Source organism: Cebus imitator, unplaced genomic scaffold (assembly GCF_001604975.1).
Source record: "Cebus imitator isolate Cc_AM_T3 unplaced genomic scaffold, Cebus_imitator-1.0 Scaffold238, whole genome shotgun sequence".
Taxonomy (NCBI): Eukaryota; Metazoa; Chordata; class Mammalia; order Primates; family Cebidae; genus Cebus; species Cebus imitator.
Window position 1 is genome coordinate 1,494,372 of NW_016107553.1, and position 22,447 is coordinate 1,516,818.

At 36.8% G+C, this 22,447-nt stretch overlaps 1 protein-coding gene across 15 annotated transcripts in view; it reads right to left on the minus strand.

Moving 5' to 3' along the window:
* Positions 1–22,447, minus strand: part of EXOC6 (exocyst complex component 6) — a 219,542-nt gene that overhangs the window by 135,721 nt on the left and 61,374 nt on the right. For all 15 annotated transcript variants that reach the window (XR_001816353.2, XM_037727728.1, XM_037727727.1 and 12 more), the window contains 3 exons: positions 15,457–15,661; positions 10,147–10,302; positions 6,285–6,353 (listed from right to left, as the gene is read on the minus strand). Coding sequence is in view for 14 of the 15 variants with exons in the window: in XM_037727728.1 (XP_037583656.1) it covers positions 6,285–6,353; positions 10,147–10,302; positions 15,457–15,661 (430 nt within the window). In the remaining variant the exon portion in view is untranslated. The remainder of the gene's footprint in view (positions 1–6,284; positions 6,354–10,146; positions 10,303–15,456; positions 15,662–22,447) is intronic.

Genomic DNA, 22,447 nt, shown 5'->3' on the forward strand with positions numbered 1-22,447 from the left:
GGATTACAGGCACGCGCCACCATGCCCAGCTAATTTTTTGTAGTTTTAGTAGAGACGGGGTTTCACCATGTTGACCAGGATGGTCTCGATCTCTTGACCTTGTGATCCACCTGCCTCGGCCTCCCAAAGTGCTGGGATTACAGGCTTGAGCCACCGCGCCCGGCCTAGAACTCTCGCTTAAAAGCAATATATTTGCTGTCAATAGCTAGGGGGGAAAAGATCACATCATTAAAAGGAAACTACCATTATTCCTATCTATGTCATTACTCCCTACTATGTATATAAATTCAGAATATCCTACAACAGGACAAAAATATACTGTTTCTAACATGATTTACCCTTAACAGAAATCTGTGCAAAATTAGAAAGAAAGAAACGCCTAATACAGTTCCTTGAGGAGACTTCTCCTTTATTTGTCACCCTGGAAGTATTTACACCTCAAGACAATGCACCATGGCAGTACTGAGTATCATGAAGGATATGATTTTCATTTCTAAAATAAATGTGGTAGCCTTCAAAATGGCCTCCAAAGATCTCTACCTCATGGTATTCATACCCTGTGTGGTCCCACAACAATGTATCTGAGTTAATCTATGTGACCAACAGGATAAACAAAGTAATGGTATGTCACTTCTGAGATTAGGTTATAAAAGACATTATGGCTTCCATCTTGGTTTCTCTCCTGGATGACTCACTCTGGGGGAAGCCAGATGCCATGTCTTGAGGACTTTCAGGCAGTCTGGTGGAGAGCCTATGTGGCAAGGAATGGAGGCCTTCTGCCAACAGCCATCATAGAGGCAAATCCTCCAGCCTTCAGATGACAGCAGTCCTCACTGACATCTTGACCAGAATCTCATAAGAGACCTGTAGCCAGAACCACCCAGCTAAGCCACACCCTGACTGCTAACCCTGTAAAATAATAGTTTGTTGTCTGAAGCCAGTGTGTTATATAGCAATTGATAATTAATAATTAATATGGTCAGTATCTTAGGTAGCTGTCCTAGGAACAGAATCTGAGATCAACGATAAACTAAAGAAATGTTCAAGAAGGAAACTGCTCAAGAAGTGAAGAAAGTAAAAGAAGGAACAAGAGGAATTTGGTATCCTTGGTACCTTTCAGGCAAAAAATTCTGTGCCTGATTCCATGTTGCAACTTCAGAGCATAAGTTATATCTCATTGTTGTCCTAATCCAGGCAAGGAATCTAGGCTCTCAAACACCATATCCACATACTATACTTGATTAATCTCAACCCTGGTAATCTGATATGTTATAGCTTCTAGCTGAAAAGGAACCCAAGAGAATAATGAGCAGAGCACCAACAGTAAGAGAACTATTTTGAAGACAGGTTGGGGTTCCCAAACAAACCATTTTTAGAAAGAAAGCTATGGATCTAAAAAGCATTTCCCTAAAGTTTCCACCCCAGGGCCCCTTAGAAACCTTCATATACCCTTAAAAAGTCCAAGGGCAGCAATTCTCACCCTACATTCAGTCTTCATCAAATAATTAGGAAATTAACTCATTCAATATTCAGTATTCTAAGAAAAATGATCCCTATACTCAAAGTTTAGGACATGGCCAGCTAAGAAAAGTCAGATAAGCTCTTAGGACTTCTCAAAGTCTAAAAAATGATAAGCTATGATAAGCTACATTGTGAATATTGTGTGCAACATTCTCACATTCTCCAAAAAGAATCCCTTTTTTTGACATTATACCTATTTTCCTTTCATGGAATACTCATATTTGATCAAACAGAATAAGATACCTTAGAATTTTGGACACAGAGCTTTTTTTGGCTAAAATGGACTTACAGTCAACAGATCTAGTCCTTAAAATCATACATATCAATGTAACCCTTTTATAATAACTCTTTAAACACTTACTGAGTGCTATTTTACACTGGGTCTATACCAAATACTTTTATTATTTATATTGACTCTAATACCCAACAAAGCCTTAGAAATTGTTAACCATATTTTGCAAATAAGAAACTCAACTAAGGGAAGTAATTTTTCCAATGCTATAATGCTGGGAAATGGTAGAACTGGAATAATGAGTAGAAGGAAGAGGAGTTATAATAAGAAGAAATTAGTGGCCAGCCACAGTGGCTCATGCCTGTAATCCCAGCACTTTGGGAGGCTGAGGTGGGTAGACCATCTGAGGTCAGGAGTTCGAGACCAGGCTAGCCAACATGGAGAAACCCCATCTCTACTAAAAATACAAAAATTAGTCAGGCGTGGTGGCAAGCGCCTGTAATCTCAGCTATGTGGGAGGCTGAGGCAGGAGAATTGCTTGAACCCAGGAGGCAGAGGTTGCGGTAAGCCAAAATCATGCCACTGCACTCCAGCCTGGGCAACAGAGCAAGACTCTCTCTCAAAAAAAAAAAAAGAAAAAGGAAATTAGCTTTACCAAATAATTTTTGTCATATGTATCAAACAGAAGCTATCATGCTAATGAAAGTTTATTAAATTTACAGCATAAAACACTAAGACCATACTATTAAAAAGGAAGAGTCCTGCCTGAATTAGTCAACATCTTTTAAAATGCAAGTTTCTTGAATGCATAAATTCTGTATAAGGACATAAAAACATATAAAGAACTAAAATTATGAAAATTAAAAGTTAATTACAAAAACATAAATTCTGAGTGATCACTATCTGTACCATTTATTTTGAATATCTGAGAAAAATAAATCTTAAACTATGAGTCATCACAAAGCTGATTCAATGGAGACTAAAGTTTTCTATCATTCTGCTGGTTCTCCTCCATTGACTTTTGATTACCTTGATAATTACGCTTTTACCTTTTAATTTTTTTTTTTTTTTTAAAGACAGAGTCTTGCTCTATTGCCCAGGCTGGAGTGATGTCGCTCAATCTTGGCTCACTGCAACCTCCAACTCCCAGGTTCAAGTGACTGTCCTGCCTCAGCCTCTGGAGTAGCTGGGATTATAGGCGAGTGCCACCACGCCTGGCTAATTTTTTGTATTTTTAGTAGAGATGGGGTTTTACTGTGCTAGCCAGCAGGTACTTCTTAAATTTTAATCATTAAGAATAAAAAGCAACTTAATACCTACTGCATCACTCCAAGGGAACATCATACTGAAACCTCATGTAATTTCTGTTTAACATTTGTTGAACAAGGTATAAAGATAAAGTCTTTCCCAGAGGGCATATAGAAAATTATTTTAAAATCTGGGTGTGGTATTAAAGTCAGTCAACAACAATTCAACAAATATTTATGAAGCATCAGAAGCAATGGCAGACACAAAAGACACTCTCATGGCCTCCATCCTTGTGAATGATACACGTGTGGCACAGAGATAATACAAAGTAACAAAAGGGGCTGTTGGCATTTTACTACAGCTTACTGTGCCCACATAAAAACAGAAAAATTAAGCACTCCCAAAGCAAAACATCATTTTTCTCTACCAAACCCAAAACCCATAGGAGAGCATACAATTTGAAAGGAGTTATGGAGGAATCAAACTACAACATAGGCCTCTTTAACTACGGCAATAACAAATAACTTCACGTTGATTCGAAGCCAATATGATCTAGTTAAAAGAAAAAACAGAAAACACGAGACTAGACTAAAGGAAATTTAATTTCCAAAATTACCACAGAGAGTAATCTTTGATGGAATCTAGTCTCTGCTTACCTAAATGCATATACCAATCAACATTATAAAAGATAAAATACCAAATTTGAAAAGAATCTGAGAAATTGACATATTTTAACTCTCACATTTGAAGAATTATTTAATCATAAAATATTGTTTTTACACTACAGTATGGTTATAGCTTTAATAAGAGAAATTCCTTTTACATTCAATAGAACTCAGTACACTTGAAACATCTCTCATTTATTTACAAAAATAAGTTTACATTTGTATCATACTTATACATCATTTTGTGTCAGCTAATAAGGGTAGAGTTAGCCCTGCTTTTTAATAGTAGGCTAAAAAATAAGTTCATTAATAAAGATAATTTTATTCACTTTAGTTAACGTGATTACCATTCTTTTTCAATTATATCAATAATCCAAATCTCAAAATGCCTTAAAAGTAAATGCCGGCTGGGTGCCGTGGTTCACACCTGTAATGCCAGCACTTTGGGAGGCTGAGGCAGGTGAATCACTTGAGTTCAACATCAGCCTGACCAACATGGTGAAACCCCGTCTCTACTAAAAATACCAAAAATTAGCTGGGCATAGTGGCAGGCACCTGTAATCCCAGCGACTCAGGAGGCTGAGACAGGATAATCGCTTGAACCCAGGAGGTGGAGGTTACAATGAGCCGAGATCATGTCATTGCACTCCAGCCTGGGCAACTAGAGCAAAACTCCATCTCAAAACAAACAAACAAACAAATTAGCTGGGTGTGGTGGCAGGTGCTTGTAATCCCAGCTACTCGGGGGGCTGAGACAGGAGAATCACTTGAACCCAGGAGGCAAGAGGTTACAGTGAACCGAGAGTGTGCCATTGCACTCCAGCCTGGGAAACAAGAAGGAAGCTCCATCACAAGGGGAAAAAAAAATGAAATGACAAAGGAAATGAAATGGTACATAAGAAAATATCTATTTAGGCTGGGCATGGTGGCTCACGCCTGTAATCCCAGTACTTTGGGAGGCTGAGGCGGGCGGATCACAAGGTCAAGAGATTGAGACCATCCTGGCCAACACGATAAAACCCCATCTCTACTAAAATACACAAAAAAATTAACTGGGCATGTTGGCACATGCCTGTAGTCCCAGCTACTCAGGAGGCTGAGGCAGGAGAATTGCTTGAACCCAGGAAGCAGAGGTTGCAGTGGCGTGATCACGGCTCACTACATTCCAGCCTGGTGCCTGGTGACACAGCGAGACTGTGCCTTTAAAAAAAAAAAAAAAAATCTAACGCACAAGAAGGTACTAATGGAGGAATAGAGGAACAAAAAAGATATAAGACATATTAAAACAAATGGTAAATATTATAGCAGATGTAAATCCTACCTTATCAGTAATAACATTAAATGTAAATGAACTAAACACTCCAATTGAAAGGCAGAGGTCAGCAGACTGAATTAAAAACAAAAAACAGACTGAAAATACAACAACATAAAAAAAACACAGGCTGAACTATGTGCTATCTATAGGAGGCATACTTTAGATTCAAGGATATGAAGAGGTTGAAAGTAAAAGGATGGGGAAAAACATGCTATGCCAACAGTGCTCAAAAAAAATAGCTGGGCATGGTGGCGCACGCCTGTAGTCCCAGCTACTCGGGAAACTGAGGCAGGATAATAGTATAGTATAGCCGAGACTATGCCATTGCACTCCAACCTGGGCAACTAGAGCAAAACTATGTCTAAAAAAAAAAAAAAAAAAAAAAAAAAAAAAATAGCTGGGCGTGGTGGCAGGTGCTTGTAATCCCAGCTAGAATACTTAGTATAGCTGAGTGGCTATACTAATTAAAGCCAAACAGACCTTAAGACAAAAAATATTATAAGGAAAAATATTTAACCATTTTTTTAAAAATAGGTCAATCCATCAGGAAGACATAACAATTATAAACATATATTCACCTGCCAACAAGGCCCTAAAAATACATAAATTAAGGCAAAACTGAAAGAAGAAATGGAAAATTCCACAGTTATAATTGAAGACTCTAACACTTCTATTTTCAATAACAGAATAGGCAGAAGACCAACATGGAAGTAAAAAATGTGAATGGCACTATAAATCAACTACACCTAACAGATAACTATAGAATACACACCTAACAACAGCCAGATACACATTTTCCATTGATCTGGAGGGGTGGTTGGGGGGAATGGGTAATGAGCATTTCTGGAATTAGGCAGTGGTAACGGTTGCACATCCTTGTGAATATGCTAAAACCACTGAATTGTACACTCTAAAAGGGTAAGGTTTTTTGGTATGTGAATTAGATCTCAATAAACCAGTTATTTTTAAAAAGGAACATTAAATCAAAAATAAAAGCAATGTAGTATGAATACACATGTAGAAGTAACTTGTAAGAACTATGATGCAACAACAGCATAAAGGCAATAGGGAGAAATGGAAGCATATTATTCTAAGGTTCTTAAAATATATATGAAGTGGTATATCACTTGAAATTACACTGATAAGTAAACAAAAAATATAAGTGCCTTACACACAGTGGATATTCCATAAATAATTATTATGTGAAGATTTACAGGATTTTATCAATTTTAAGGCCTAAAACACATACATGTCTTTTTAATAATATAAAGCTATATATATATATAACATAAAACATACTTACCAAAACAGAATAAATGTGCAAACATCGATAAACAGGAGAAAAATCAACAAGATCCTGAACAGTTAAGACCTGAAAATTAAACCATTTTTTAAAAATTATATGTCAAACTACCAGACCACCATTAGATAATGTAAAGTTAAAGATAGACAAGAAGATTCATGAACTTTGCATTACAACATTTATTCAATTCCCCCATAGAAAGCATACAATATAAACACAAAGCCTTCTTTATTTTGTTTTGCCATTTGTTTGGTAGTTTATTCTTTGAAGTATGTTTATTATCACTGTTGACTGTTTCTAATTTAAAGTAACAGAGGAGAGAAATTGTATATTTTTGATATGTGTGAGAGATTAACAGAAAACTGCTATGGATAACTAGATGCCTCAATATTGTTTCAGGTAAAACTGATACACAGATTTTATGGTTTAGCTATAGACAAAGTTCCTCTTCTTAGGCAGCCAGGTCATATGATTAGTCATTATTGCAATGAATTAAAGACATTATCACTATTATTTTATGGACCACTAAGAAAGAAAAAAACACCACCACTTAAAACTATGACATCATCAACTTTAAGATGTATCCTAAATTCTGAAATATTATGTGAAAGAAAATCTTATAATTGATGAAATGTAGTATTACTAAGTTTCTCAAACTTGAGAAGTACATAAACCCTTTTAAAAGGAACACATTTGTACTCTCATGAATCTCCAGAGTAAACTTAAATTATTTTAATATAATATTGCTTATAAGGGAAAATGATAAAAACAAAATGTAGTACAGTATAGTAGTAAAATAGATCTGAGAGAACAGGGAAACCACCAAGCTCTTCTAAAAGTATAGATCTGGGGGCAAGGCATGATGGTGATGCTCCCAGTAGGAAAGATATACAGAACACAAAGGGGAAAATTGAAGTAAGACTAGATGGTTTATTTTCAACATTCTACACTTCAAAGGAGAAGATAATACAGAGGTCCTCTGACTATTAAGAAAGAGCAAAAAAGTAGATGTCAAAAATATTTGTTTAATTTCAAGGGACCAAAAACCTAACAATAATTTCAAGGGACTAATGAGGACATACTAACAAATTCCACATTAGGAAAGCATTTAACTGTTTAAGGCTGTTTGTTTGTCTGTATTCAGTACAATAGCAGATATTTACTACATACACATATATATACACACACACACATATACATGCATACATATTCACACAAATATATTACATATTCACACAAATATAAATACAAATATATATTATGTATATATTTGTGTGAATACATATGTATGTACCACCTCATCCTCAGATATACAGCAGAAATGTACATAGTGGCTGGGTATGGTGGCTGACGCCTATAATTCCAGTACTTTAGGAGGCCAAAGCAAAAGGACCACTTGAAGCCAGGAGTTCAAGACCATCCTGGGCAACATAACAGTTGCCAATCTCCACTAAAAATACAAAAAAATGAGCTGGATATAGTGGCATATGCCTGTAGTCCCAAATACTTGGGAGGCCAAAGCAGGAGGATCGCTTGAACTCTGGAGTTTGAGGTTACAGTAAGTTATGGCTGTGTCACTGCACTCCAGCCTGGGTGGTACAGTAAGACTTTGTATCAAAAAAAAAACAACAAAAAACCTAAAAAAAGAAATGTACATGGTGAACACTCAGCTGTTCGCTCATTCACAAATGCAGTCATGAGTACATAGTCATATGGTTCAACTAAAAGTTCTTACTGTATCCCAATTATGTCCTTAGAAAAAGAATTTAAAATCTCATTGACAAGGCAAAACTTATAAATAATTGGGAATAACTAGGTTCCAATGATAATAGCTAAATTTTGTAAAAAATGGAAAAAGACAATAAAAAGTAAACTCAATAGAAGATTCTGTGGAGAGAATTTTATTTGTTTTTTTGAAATGGGGGTCTCACTCTGTCACCCAGGCTGGTGTGCAATGGCAGGATCACGGCTCAATGCAACCTCAGCCTCCCCTGGCTCAGGTGATTCTCCCACTTCAGCCTCCCAAGTAGCTGAAAATGCAAGTGCTACACCTGGCAATTTTTTTTTATATTTTTGTAGGAAAGGGGTTTTGTCATGTTGCCCAAGCAGGTCTTGAACTCCTGGCTCAAACAATTTGCCCACCTCAGCCTCCTAAAGTGCTAAGATTACAGGCATGAGCCACGGCATCAGGCCTTATAGAAAAAACTTCCAAAAGCAATAGGAGGCTGGGCATGGTGGCTCACACTTATAATCTCAGCACTTTGGAAGGCTGAGTGAGAGGATAATTTGAGGCCAAGATACAGAGTTCAAGTCCAGCCTTGGTGACACAGTGAGACCTCTGTCTCTATAAATTTTTTCTTTTAATTAGCCAGGCATGGTGATGACATGCCTGTAGTCCTAGCTACTCGGGAGACTGAAGTGGGAGGATCACTTGGACCCAGGGGTTGGACGCTGCAGTGAATTATGACTACACCACTGCACTCATGGGCAACAGAGTGAATGCTGTCTATATAAAAAAAAAAATGAAAACTAAAAACAGAATGAGAGAATGAATTTGGATACAGAAGATGAAACATACAAACCACAGCGCTTCAAAGGAAAAAAAAAAGATGATGAAAGTAAATATTTAAGGATAATTTCAAAATTTCTAGACTTACAAGGACTTTTTTTCATTGAAAGACTTAACTTTAATCATATTACAGTTATTTTTGTAGTATTTTGGCACCAGTTTTTTAAAAAGGTGAACTATCCAGAATTAGGCCAAAAGATAAGACATTACAAAATAAAAATTTTGCAACAGATAATTCAAATATAAGTAATCACTATAAAAATCTTTATTTATACTTTTACTGCAGATTCCACTACCAGAGATTTATAAATATAATCTACAATATATCCTGTTTATCTGTCAATTATTTAGACTAACATTTCAGATGACTCCATTGCCCTAATAGCTCATTACAGTCTGACTGACTTTGTCAACTTGAAATAAAAATATATAGAGACAAATTTCCAAGCAAAAAAAATTTGAGAATAAACAAAGAAATAGGATTACAATCCAGGACCCGCATAGATGGGGTGGTCTCTGGCATGTCTGGAGAACAAAGGTTAGAGTTTTATTGTGGCGACAAACTGTTATGCAAACTGTTTTGAAAGAAAGTTCACTGGTGAGCGTCAATAGCTAATAGAAAGGACTTGTAATCTTGGAGTTATAATTAGGCCCTTACAGTTTTGGATTGACCTCGTGAGACAGTTGTTTTTTTGTTTTGAGACAAGGTCTCACTCTGTCTCCCAGGCTGGAGTGCAGCGGTACAATGTTGGCTCACTGCAACCTCCACCTCTCAAGTTAAAGCAATTGTCACATATCAGCCTCCCACGTAGCTGGGACTACAGGTGTCCCCCACCACACCCAGCTAATTTTTATATTTTTGGTAGAGACAGGGTTTCACCATGTTGGCCAGGCTGGTCTTAAACTCCTGCCCCAAGTGATCTGCCCAACTCAACCTCCCAAAGTGCTGAGATTACCAATGTGAGCCACTGTGCCTGGCCTGTTTTGAAACAGACAACTGTTCACATATTAAGTGGCTAGCTGTCCTTGTAGAGCTGATGCAGTAAGCTGTGGTTTCAAAGAATTTATTGTGACAGTTCCTGTTACCAGGCAAATCATGCATGACGGCCCTCCCTTCATGGCCTTTGCAGGCTCCATTTTGTCAAAGTTTGACACATGTGACTCCATTTTGACTCTGACAACTTTTACAACATAAATTCATTTTGCATATGGGAAGACCAAATCATACATGTACATTACAATCCAAAAGAAAAAAAAATTATCTAATAGTAGAAAAAGAAAGAAACCCATCACCTCCTCTTCATTCTCATCCTCTTCTTCAAGTGAATGTTTCAATACAGTTTCGCTGCTTTCCTCTGGAATTTTATCATGATTTATATACATATTCTTCCCAAATTTCATTTTATTTTTTTTCTGCAGAGAAACATTAAAGGTTTTCTGATGCTGTGCCTATTTTGAAGAAAGAAAAATTCAGATTTCAAAACTGATTATGGTCAAAATTAGTTCAAAAAAATTGTTCACAATGTTTTCTTATCTTTTTAGTATCTGTAGGTGTAGAATCTATAGTGATGCCCCCTTTCTTCATCATGATTTTTGCCTTCTCACTTCTTTTTTTTTTTTTTTAACAGGGTCTCACTCTGTCATCCAGGCTTGAGTACAGTAGCACCATCACAGCTTACTGCAGCCTCAACCTCCTCAGGCTCCGGTGATTCTCCCACCTCAGCCTCCAGAGCAGCTGGGACTACAGGCATGTACCACCACACCCAGCTAGTTGTTTTTTTTTTTTTTTTTTTTTTGGTAAAATGGGGTTTTGCCATGTGGCTCAAGCTGTCCTTAAACTCCTGGCTCAAGCAATCCTCCTGCTCCAGCCTCCCAAAGTGCTAGGATTACACGCATGACCCACCGCACCCGGTTTCTTTTCCTTTTTAAACAGTCTTAAAATTATGCAGAACCATGTATTTCCTCAGTTGGCATATTGTGTGTTGGCAAGGAGGGCTGGTTCACTCTTTGGCCATACTCCCAACTCCCTGAATTAGCCATTAACCTCACAGAAGGAACTATGGCATCAGGTTGCAAGCTTATTTTACTTCCCACTGAAAATGCTCACAGTTTGTGAAGGCTAAGAATGCAGAAGCTGTTATCCCATAATTGATCATTCACAAAAAACAACATTTACACAGAATAAAAAGTTGAGAACCCTCATACCTTCTTTTAGGCATTTGAGTAATACTTTCCTATCAGAACTTCATTACCAGAAATAGAAAAAGATACAAACTTAATTCTGGGATTTTAATTTCCTTACACACTGCATATCAGCGAGACATTCTCTCTGTTTTGACAGGACAGATTGTCGTTATTCTGTTCTATTCGCAAATAGAAAGGTCATGCACTGGCTCTTTTAGGTGAATTCTCTCTAAGGCATATGTAGCTGGCAACAAGCCCTTCTCTACTCTTAGGTTTTCAGACCATTCAAGTTGCAGTAACCTGGCTCTTCTCTTTCCTAGACTTTGATCCTGGCTGCCCCCCAGAGGTTTGTACTGCAGAAAATTATTATCACTCCTGTGGACTCCCTTTCCCTCTGTGCCCAAACTAATTTTGTCAATGATTTTCTGTCCTCAGAGTATAAAATCACTTATTTAGAGTATTGTTTCCAAATTATGTTATGTACAAAACCAACAGTTCACACAGCAAAAATAGATGTTCCTTGAAAAAAGGGTTCTAAGCTCAAATGAATTATATAAATATTACATATTGTATCCTCCTTCTCGGGATTTACAATTCATAGGTAAAGAAATCTGTTTAACTTGATTTAACCCAGGTTTCCAAAACTTATTTGACTATTTAGTCCCTTTGTTCCCCCTAGAGCAGTGGCCCCCAGCCTTTTTTTGCAGGTGATGGTTTCGGATGAAACTGTTCCACCTCAAATGATCAGGTATTAGATTCTCATAAGGAGCACACAACCTAGATCCCTCGCATGCACAGTCCACAGTAGGGTTCACGCTCCTAGGAGAATCCAGTGCGGCTGATCTGACAGGAAGCGGAGCTCGGGCAGTAACCCTCTTTCGCCAGCCACTCACCTCCTGCTGTGTGGCCTGGTTCCTAACAGGCCACAGACAGGACAGGTACCAGTCTGAGGCCTAGGGGCTGGGAACCCTGCCCTAAAGAGCAATATTAAAGTGTGCCAGAGAACATCATACGAAAAATGTTAACTTAGAATATAAATTGTAGATATTTATTGCTAATTAAACATGAGACTACTCAGATGGATTCATCTCTCATATTAGAATTTTAAAAATTCTCCCTAGACAACCTAAAACTCAGCTCTAAACTAATTTTTTTAAATAACTTTTTTGTGCCATTCATATTAGGCATAATAGCTAGATCCCAGGAAACCAAAAATAAACAGGGCAAAATCATTCACTCAAAAAATTCACAGTCTAGTTAAGAATATTAAAAAAAAAAGCAATTATAGTGTGAAAAGTATAATAGTATACACACTGAGGATGAAGTGACCATCTCTTGCTGGCAGTAGTGTAATGGGTGATGGCAGAAGATTTCACAGACAACGTAATGTTCAAGCCAACTTTTGGGAGGAAAAAGCAGAACAGAAAAATGTGAAAGAATGGAAGACATTCTCAGTGAACAGCTAGTATATTCAAAAATCTGAAAGACAGCAGATACTGCTAGAGCATAGAAAGGAGACAAGTACCAGGATGAGACTGAGGAACTTGGACTTAAGTAAAGGTTACAGGGAATCCCTTAAGATGAAGTGGTGTGGTCTTATTTGCATTTTAGGACAGTAACCAACAGAAGAAGAGAATACAGAAAAGGAAAACAAATGATTCCGTTTAACAGTCCAGCCATGTAGAGGGGAAAATGGAATCTACAAATATTTTGAAGTAGAATTGATAGTAACTAAGTAGGACTTAGTAACAAATAACATTAACAGTATCAATACTCCTGAAAAGTTTAATGTACTCCCCAGTTTCTGGCTTGTGGAAACAGGAGACACTACTATCTAAGATACCAAATACAAGAAAAATAGATTTAGGAAAAAGAGAATGAGTTTAGTCTTAGAAATGCTGGGTTTGGGGTAGCTATAAGATATTCAAGTGAATACATAACAAGTCCATCCATCCGTAAAAGGGATATGAGATCCTGGAATTTAAGCACAGGATTCAGAGTGTACCCAAGAGAGGGAGCTGCTTTGCAAAGTACGAGCTTTACACTCATACCACCTAGAAGTTTCCAGAACCAAACTGTGACTCTGCCAAACTGAGCACAGCTGACAAGAGACTTCAGGAGGCTTCTTATACTCAAAAACAAAACAAAACCCACAAGAAATTGAAAGGTAGCCTGAAGGGATACCAAGACAGAATAAAATACAACTTTTCTTATCAAATCTTGAGAAGCCTAACCCTCACTATAAGGAAAACTGTCTAACTTCTCAGCTCTATGGAAGATATTTCCAAAAGAAGAAATTGTGAAGAAAAACATCCCCACAGGCCGGGTGCGGTGGCTCACGTCTGTAATGCCAGCACTTTGGGAGGCTGAGGCAGGTGGATCTCAAGGTCAGGAATTCAAGACCAGCCTAGCCAGTATGGTGAAATCTTGTCTCTACTAAAAAATACAAAAATTAGCCGGGTGTGGTGGCATGTGCCTGTAGTCCCAGCAACCCAGGAAGCTGATGCAGAAGAATTGCTTGAACCCAGGAGGCGGAGGTTGCCGTAAGCCGAGATCACGCCCACTGCACTCCAGCCTGGGTGACAGAGTGGGACGCTATCTCAAAAAAAAAAAAAAGAAAGAAAATGAAAAAATGAAAAACATCCCCACAGAGAGATGCTAAGAAAAGGTTTCTGTATGAAATGTCTGTTTAAATTACAATGATAGGGAGTTTGATGACTTTTATGAGGAAAAAATTACAGCGGACCAACAGAGTCTATTCTGTCCCAGAAACAAATTCTCATAAATCTTAAATACTAGGGCTCATGATTTGAAGGACTGCCTAAGTGGAAAGAGTCCAAAACTGGTCTATGAAAGATAGATCGAAGTTAAGTTTAACACTGATGCTCTTAATTAAAATATATAATGGAATATGAACTTTAAACTACTGTTTGCCTTCTCATACTGAAAAAATTTATCAAGTGGTTGTGTTTCTAACCCCCATGGCATACACAGATTTCCTTGGCCAGGAATAGGAGAAAAAGTATTGAAAACACTGTAATATTGAAGGCAAGAATACAATGGTGAAGAGCTCTCCAATGGGAAAGACACTCACTGACCAGAGGCAATCAGTCAGAAAGAGTTTCTAAAGTAGTTTGTAATACTTAGGGGGAAAAAAAATCCAGCATTAGAAATCATAAGAGTGTGCAATGCAAAGACGAAAAGAAGAAATGGCGTTGAGCATCATTTTATTTCTATGACATTATGATTATTTTGAGTTTTAACAGCTCTTAGAAAATTTATTTTTAAGCTTATTAAAAATTTCAAAACAGATTAATATCATGAACTCCCATCACTTATCTTCAACTAATACTTTTACATTCTTGATTAATCTATACCTTTATCTACTTGCTCCATATATACCAAATTATTTTTTATACTTTTATACTTATTTTTATAGTTTTTTAAAGTAAGATGTATATATGCTGTAATATACAGATCTTAGCTGTACAACTTTGACAAATACATTTTTATCATGGTATAAAACATTTCCATCTCCCCAGAAAGTCCCCTGTGTCTCTTTCTAGGCAATTTCTCCACCCAGAGGTAACCACTGTTCAGATTTTTTTCATCTCAGTTTTACCTGCTTTTGAATGGCATAAAAATGGAATCACACAGTTTGCACCTTTTTGCATTCAATTTCTGTGGCTCGACATATCTGTGAGATTCATATATTTTGTTGCATTATCAGTAATTCATTTCTTTCTATTGCTAGGTAGTATTCCATTGTATGAATATACCACAATACGTGTATCCATTCTCCTTATGATAGCCATTTGGGTTGTTTCCAGTTTGAGGCTGTGAACAAAGATGCTAAGAACATCATGAGGCCATGGTTTTTTGTTTTTTTTTTCTCACTGATAAACACTTAGGAGTGGAACTGCTGACTCAAAAGGTAGATATACTAACTTTATAACTGCTAAGGCTTTTCCCATTGTTTGTCCCTTTATTATTGAACTGTAGTAGTTTTTAATTCACAGTTAATACTTTTAATTTGTTTTAAATAGAGAAGAGTTTAGAAATGCTGGGTTTCAAAGATGTTTTGCAAAAAGAGACTCCCACTTGCCTCTGTGGCTGCCACTGTTTAGCTAATTTTATACCAGATTTGGCTGGCTGTAAAGGATAACATACATGGAGAAGGATGCTGAGAGTTCAGGCGGTAACTAAAGAATTTAAGTTAGAATAATTTTACTTAAATAAGAAATAACTGTGAAGCCAAAGAAAACACTAATAGAATCCTTTCTAAATAAGAACTAGAAAAGACAAGAAAACGGTAAAACAAAAATAAGCATTTTATGTAAGTGAAAGAAGTAAACCTTGGCTATTTACCAAATCCTGTATTACTGAATAATATTAAATCATAATTATTTTTCATCTCACCTGTTTCATTGCTGTTTCACCTATTTTGTCAGAATGTTTTCGAATGCTTTCCAAAAAGTCTTTGAGATCAGACATGGAGATTTCTTTAATATCCTCACGGAGTTTGGGAAGATTTTCTATCATGAGCTGACAAAACCGGTATTGACTAACCCAGGGAAAGTACACGTTCTCTAATTGTTCCATAGTTTTTAGGGCAGAATAGTACCTGTGAGAAGTTAAAATGAAAACTCTATAAAAAGTTCTGATCAAAATAATTTTACAGATAAGTCTAAATAATCAGTCTTACACTAACTATTCATCAAAAAGGATCTAGTCATAGTTAAAATAAGTAAAATTAATATTTATATCTATTTGTCAAGCACACACTATAAATCACATAAACAAGCCACAGGCTCAAATTTCATGGCATACATTAATGCAAAACTTCCCTATTTCACTTCATCTGAATCTGTAACATCAAAAGTATTATCATAGTCATCTCGATACCTTAAATGAGTATGTATAATTGTTTCAAATCTCTGAATTATAACATTTAGTGATTTGTTATATGATTTTATATTCTATCTCCCATCATAATATCCAACCACACAGTATCACCACACAAAAGAAGTACATAACAATATAATTCTAATTAAAATACAATTTATTTAACTTTTTTAAAAATGTCATACTACTCCACCATTTAAGGCAATTAGAAATACCGTTAAGTATCACAGAAAAAAACAAATAATAACCCACATAGGCACAGTGCTTTTTCAATTCAACAAATATTTACTGAATGTAATATTTCCTGTTTTGGGCTTTAGGGGATAGAATTTCACAGTGTGACATGCTGGGTATGCAGCAATTAGTAAAGTATAGCCTTTGACCTAGATAAATTGACATATATTTTCATATACATAATTTAGTTCTCTTTAGACTTCTACAAGGTACATTTCTATGGCAGATATTACAAGTAGCATTCCATAGATGAGAAAACTGAAACACAGAAAAACAGTATATGATTTGGCCAAGACACCATATTAATTGGGAGCAGGACTGAGACCATACAAAACTGTCAGTTTCCTACCATAATATTCACCAAAAATGTATTTGAGAGTTAGGTAGAGGAATTTCTAAAATTAATTACATAGTATTTTATATCTTCCTATTGAATTGGATGACATTAAAAGCAGGAAAAGGCATGAACTAATGTACAAAAAAAAAAAGTAAGTTGATAGAAACATGAGACATAAGTGAAAACAAAAGTAAGTTGAAAAGACCCACTGGGTGTAGTGGCTCACACCTGTAATCCCAGACTTTGGGAGGCTAAAGCAGGCAGGTCACCTGAGGTAAGGAATTCGACACCAGCCCGGCCAACATGGTGAAACCCTGTCTCTACTAAAAATACAAAAATTAGCCAGGCATGGTGGCGCACACCTGTAATCCAGCTACTCAGGAGGCTGAAGGACAGGAATCATTTGAATCTGGGAGGTGGCAGTTGCAGTGAGATTGTGCTACTGCACTCCAGCCTGAGTGACAGAGTAAGACACTGTCTCAAAAAAAAAAAAAAAAAAGACATTACATTCAAAAGCTCTTTAAAGACATCAATTAGTTTTCTGGCATACACTCTCAAAGACAGAGTATATTCTGCAAATTGTCACAAATATTACCACTAATTCAAAAATTAGATCATCTAAATTTTATCTTGGTTATTTAAATATCAGAATGCTTATAATGTAAACAAAAAGTACATTTGGTCAGAAACTAAAATATTTAGGTGATGGTATGGGTAGAAGAGATGTCATTACAATAATTTTGATAATGCCTGAGATATTAAAAGCTTAAATGAAGTGAAATAATGAATTACATATTTTCAGTGTAACTCATAACATTATAGATGCAACAGATCAATCAATAGTCAAACCACACTATCTGATCCTGGACTAATTTCCTGATTTGATACGAACTAGGTATATTTCAAAAGTATTCTCTCTACAACAGGTATGTCTCCTGAAAATTCATGTTAATACCTATAATATATTTGAAATCCTAAGTGATGTAGAATAAATGAAAAGTATTACCAGTAGCTTTTGTAACATGCCACAGACACAATCAACTTACTTCATAGCACAACTCCCTGCTGCTCGTTTCTCACCTGCCATCCTGGTGCTCGCGTGAGACATCATGAGAGGCACAAGAGGTCATAAGATTTACCTAGCACCCATATGCACACAACCCAGAAATGTGGAGAGTTAACGTCAGTGGGTTGAACTCTTAACCAATAAGGAAAGCAAGACAGAGATAAGTTCTCCTTTCCTCTTCCTAGAGGGAAGGTTTTGATTTGCAATAACATACACAACCTCCCAAAAAGTATTTAAATTGATCAATAATCAAGCAGTGGCTAACTCAATAACTCACCCTTATATTTGCTCTCTCAACTTTCCTTCTGAATTAATTTTTATAAAAACTGAGAGTTAGTGTTTACATTTATTTATTCATTCACTTTTTTACATGTGAATGTCCAGTTGTTCCAGCAGCATTTGTTGAAAGAACTACTCTTTTTCCATTGAATTTCCTCAGTTAACTGTATTTGTGTAGTTTCCCAAAACTAGGATTCAGGGAACTTTCCTAGGATTATACTCCCTAAAATAGTAGTAAAAAAAGGCCGAGCACGGTGGCTCACGCCTGTTATCCCAGCACTTTGGGAAACTGAGGTGGGCAGATCATGAGGTCAGGTAAGGAATTCGAGACCTTCCTGGCCAACATGGTGAAACCCCATCTCTAGTAAAATCCAAAAATTAGCTGGGTGTGGTGGCGTGCACCTGTAGTCCCAGCTACTCAGGAGGCTGAGGCAGGAGAATTGCTTGAACCCGGGAGGTGGAGGTTGCAGTGAGCCAAGATCGTGCCACTGCACTCCAACCTGATGCCTCATGACAGAGCAAGACTCTGTCTTAAAAAAACCAAAAGTATTAAAAGATATTATTTTTACCCCAGATTCTGCTTTCTGGGAAAATTCAAGCTAAGATATACGGAAAGTTTATCAATAGGGAGAAAGCAGAAGTCAAAGACCAGACCCTGGATCCTTTCTAAAACTTAGCCATAAATCTCCTACATTTTATCTGTTTCTAAATGCAAGCAAAAACAGCATCACAATAGATTACCATTTCTCCTTTAGACACATATAATGCTGTTTTTACAAAATTGTAGCAGTAATCCATAACCACTAGAAAAACACAAAACCTATAAAGGGAATATAAAAAGCACCTATGATCTGATGCTATCATATTGTAATTAACTCATCAGCATTTGGCCACATTTTCATCCAGTAATATATCTACACTTCCAGTTCTGTAAGCTCATATCCTATTCAACAATATATAATGGAATTTGCCTTTTAAATTATTTTAAAACAAATTATTACCCTATCCGTAAAGTCTTTTATTATAATGTAATGATGTCCTTTTGGTTGGAATGTTAAGTCTTTAATTCTTTAAAAATAAGTCACAGTAGAGCAAATTTCCCTATATGTTAAACCTCTGACAAGGTGTCTGTTTTTATCAATATGAGACACTTCAAAATATATATGTGTCATCACTAAATGGAGACTATGTGGGTACTCTGATGATTCTCTGGCCTATAAAGTACAAATCATGCCACTGTTCTCACTTCATTTGCCTTCCCTTGGGTATTTCCATTTCACCAGAGTTTGTCCTACCATAGAATTGGTTACTTCAGTCTCTTCTATTCTTATTAAATACAATGTCCTGTGTACAAAAAAACTCACAAGCTACATGAGAAAGTAGGACATTTTTATTAAATTCTAAGTGGAAAAAACTGAATCACCTCAAATGTATAGACACAAAGAGATAAAAAAATAAAGGTAGAGAGGAAGATATACCATACTGACACTAATCAAAAGAAAGGTAGATCACCTATATTAATTTCAGATGATACAGATTTCAGAGCAAAAAAAATTATTAGGGATAAAGAACATTACATAATGATAAAACGGTCAATTCTCCAAGAAGACAGCAATCCTTAATGTGTATGTAACTAACAACAGAGTATCAAAATATAAGAAGCAAAAATTAATAGAACTATAAAGGAAAATAGATAAATACACTATTACAAGTGCAGACCTCAGCACACCTCTAACAATAATTGACAGATCCCGCAGGCAGAAATTCAGTTAAGGACATAGTTGAACTGAAAAGTACCGTCAATCAACTGGCAGTCTTACCCATAATACCCACAATCCTGAAACAAACCAAATACTCAGCAACAAATGGATAAACAAATTCTAACAATAAAAAGAAATCATGCAACCACAGATGAATTTTTAAAACATTATCAGGAGTGAAGATTCCATTTATATCAATTCTGAAAACAAACAAAACTAATCTACGGTGCTAAAAATCAGAAAATGAGTGGTTATTTCTAGAGAAGAGAGGAGAAATTGGAAAGAGGCATGAGCAAACTATGGGGGTAATGGAAGTATTCTGTGTCTTATTTTGGTGGCAGTGACTGTGAAGAAGTATAAGAAAGCTTTTGGGGCAATAACATTAAGCATCGTAAACTTGCTGGCTGCACAGGTATGTTTATTTTAGTATAACATAAGCAAAAATGCACAAGTTATAAGTCTACAACTTCATGAATCTCTAAAAAGCAAACACAAGCAGGGTGCAGAGGCTCACGCCTGTAATCACAGCACTTTGGGAGGCCAACACAGGTAGACCACGAGGTCAGGAGATCAAGACCATCCTGGCTAACACAGTGAAACCCCATCCCTACCAAAAATACAAAAAATTAGCCAGTATGGCGGCACATGCCTGTAGTCCCAGCTACTCGGGAGGCTGAGACAGGAGAATCACTTGAACCCGGGAGGCAGAAGTTGCACTGAGCCGAAATCATGCCACTACATTCCAGCCTGGGTAACAGAGTGAGACTCTGTCTCAAAAAACCAAAAAAGAAAGAAAAGAAAGGAAGGAGGGAAGGAGGGAAGGAGGGAAGGAGGGAAGGAGGGAAGGAAGGAAGGAAGGAAGGAAGGAAGAAAGGAAGGAAGGAAGGAAGGAAGGAAGGAAGGAAGGAAAGGAAAGGAAAGGAAAGGAAAGGAATAAAAACACAAGAGGCTACCTGAAAAAAAAAAATTGGAGATCAAAAAAGAGCTCCTAAAAATTAAAAATTAGCAGAAACATTTAAAAATCACCACCACCTTTGGAAGGTAAAGATGAAACAATCTCATAGAAAAAAGAGCAAGCAGACAAAGAGATTTAAAAATATCAAAGAAGAGATTGAAAATTAGAGAACCGGCCAGGCACAGTGACTCAAACAAAAAACAAGAAGCCAGGCAAGGTGGCTCATACTTGTAATCCCAGCACTTTGGGAGGCTGAGGTGGGTGGATCACAAGGTCAGGAGTTTGAGACCAGCCTGGCCAATATGGTGAAAGCCTGTCTCTACTAAAAATACAAAAATTAGCCAGGCGTGGTGGCACATGCCTATAGTCCCAGCTACTCGGGAGGCAGAGGCAGGAGAATCACTTGAACCCAGGAGGCAGAGGTTGCAGTGAGCTGAGATCACTCCACTGCACTCCAGCCTGGGCAACACAGCAAGACTCCATCTCAAAAAAAAAAAAAAATAGAGAATCAATCTAGAAGACTGAACTATTAATATCCTAGAGAAATAATCAAGAAAACAGAAGGAAAAAAATAATTCAAGAAAACCTCCTAATGTTTAAGGGCATTATGAGATTAAAGGATAGTTTTCAGATTAAAAGAAGGTTTTGATGTGTGTGTGTGTGTCTGTGTGTGTAATAAGCCCACCTAGCACATATATCTTAGTTCCTTGTTTTGTTTTGTTTTTGAGACAGGGTTTTGTTCTGTCACCCAGGCTGGAATGCAGTGGCTTCATCCCAGCTCACTGCAACTGCCTCCCTGTCTCAACAGATCCTCCCACCTCAGCTCCCACCCCCACCAGGACCCCAGTAGCTGGGACCACAGGCATGCGCCACCACACCCAGGTAATTTCTTTTTTTTTTTTTTTTTCAGTAGAGATGGGGTTTCACCATGTTGGCGAGGCTGGTCTCAAACTTGAGATTAAGCCATCTGCCTGCCTCAGCCTCCCAAAGTGTTGGGATTACAGGTGTGAGCCACTGTGCCCAAATCATACATCTTAGTTCTAAATACCACTAACACTAAAAGGAGCTACAGTACCCTGGAGAATGGCTGCTTCCAATCTGAAGCAAAAAAAAAAAAAAAAAAAGCATAGTCAGAGCTTAGAACATCTTACTGTACAATAAATGCAAAAATACTCAAAGACAAAGACAGAGGAACTAGCTTGAGGGGTTTCTCTTGTTAAATCTGAAACAATTTGTTTATCAAAATGAATAATGACAATAATAAATTATATTTATTTTTAAAATGCGTAAGTTCACAGCAATAATCAGGAAAGAAAGAAAAAAGGTGCTGGAGGGGAATAAAAAGCTCTTCTTTATATATTAAAAAAATCCAGTTAACATACGTTAAAGAAATATAGAATTTTTCAAATCATCATCTTGTAAATCCAATATAATAACCAATTAAAGCAAGAATCCTAAACCTACTGGGTGAAAAGTTGTTAGGAAACAGGACCCACAGTTTACTTATTAATTGCAAAAAGAAAAATATACCTTTTCAAAAGACATCTGGTAGTCTTCCCCTTAACCAAATGATCAAATTAGCATAACCTAAGGACAACATGACTTTATAAACCTTCTGATGTCATGCAATGTAAGGTATCACTTATGTCATACTCTTGCCAAAACCATCTAACCTGAATTTAAACATGAAGAAACAACTAGATAAATCCAAAATGCCTCTTTTCTACAAGAGAACTGACCTGGAATCTTCCACGAAAAAAAACAAAGAAAAGCAGACTGTTCTAGATTTAAAGGGACAAAAGAACACATGCCAATCAATGTTTTCAGGGAGGGAAAAAGACATAAAATATGTTGGGGATAGTTGAGAAAATGTG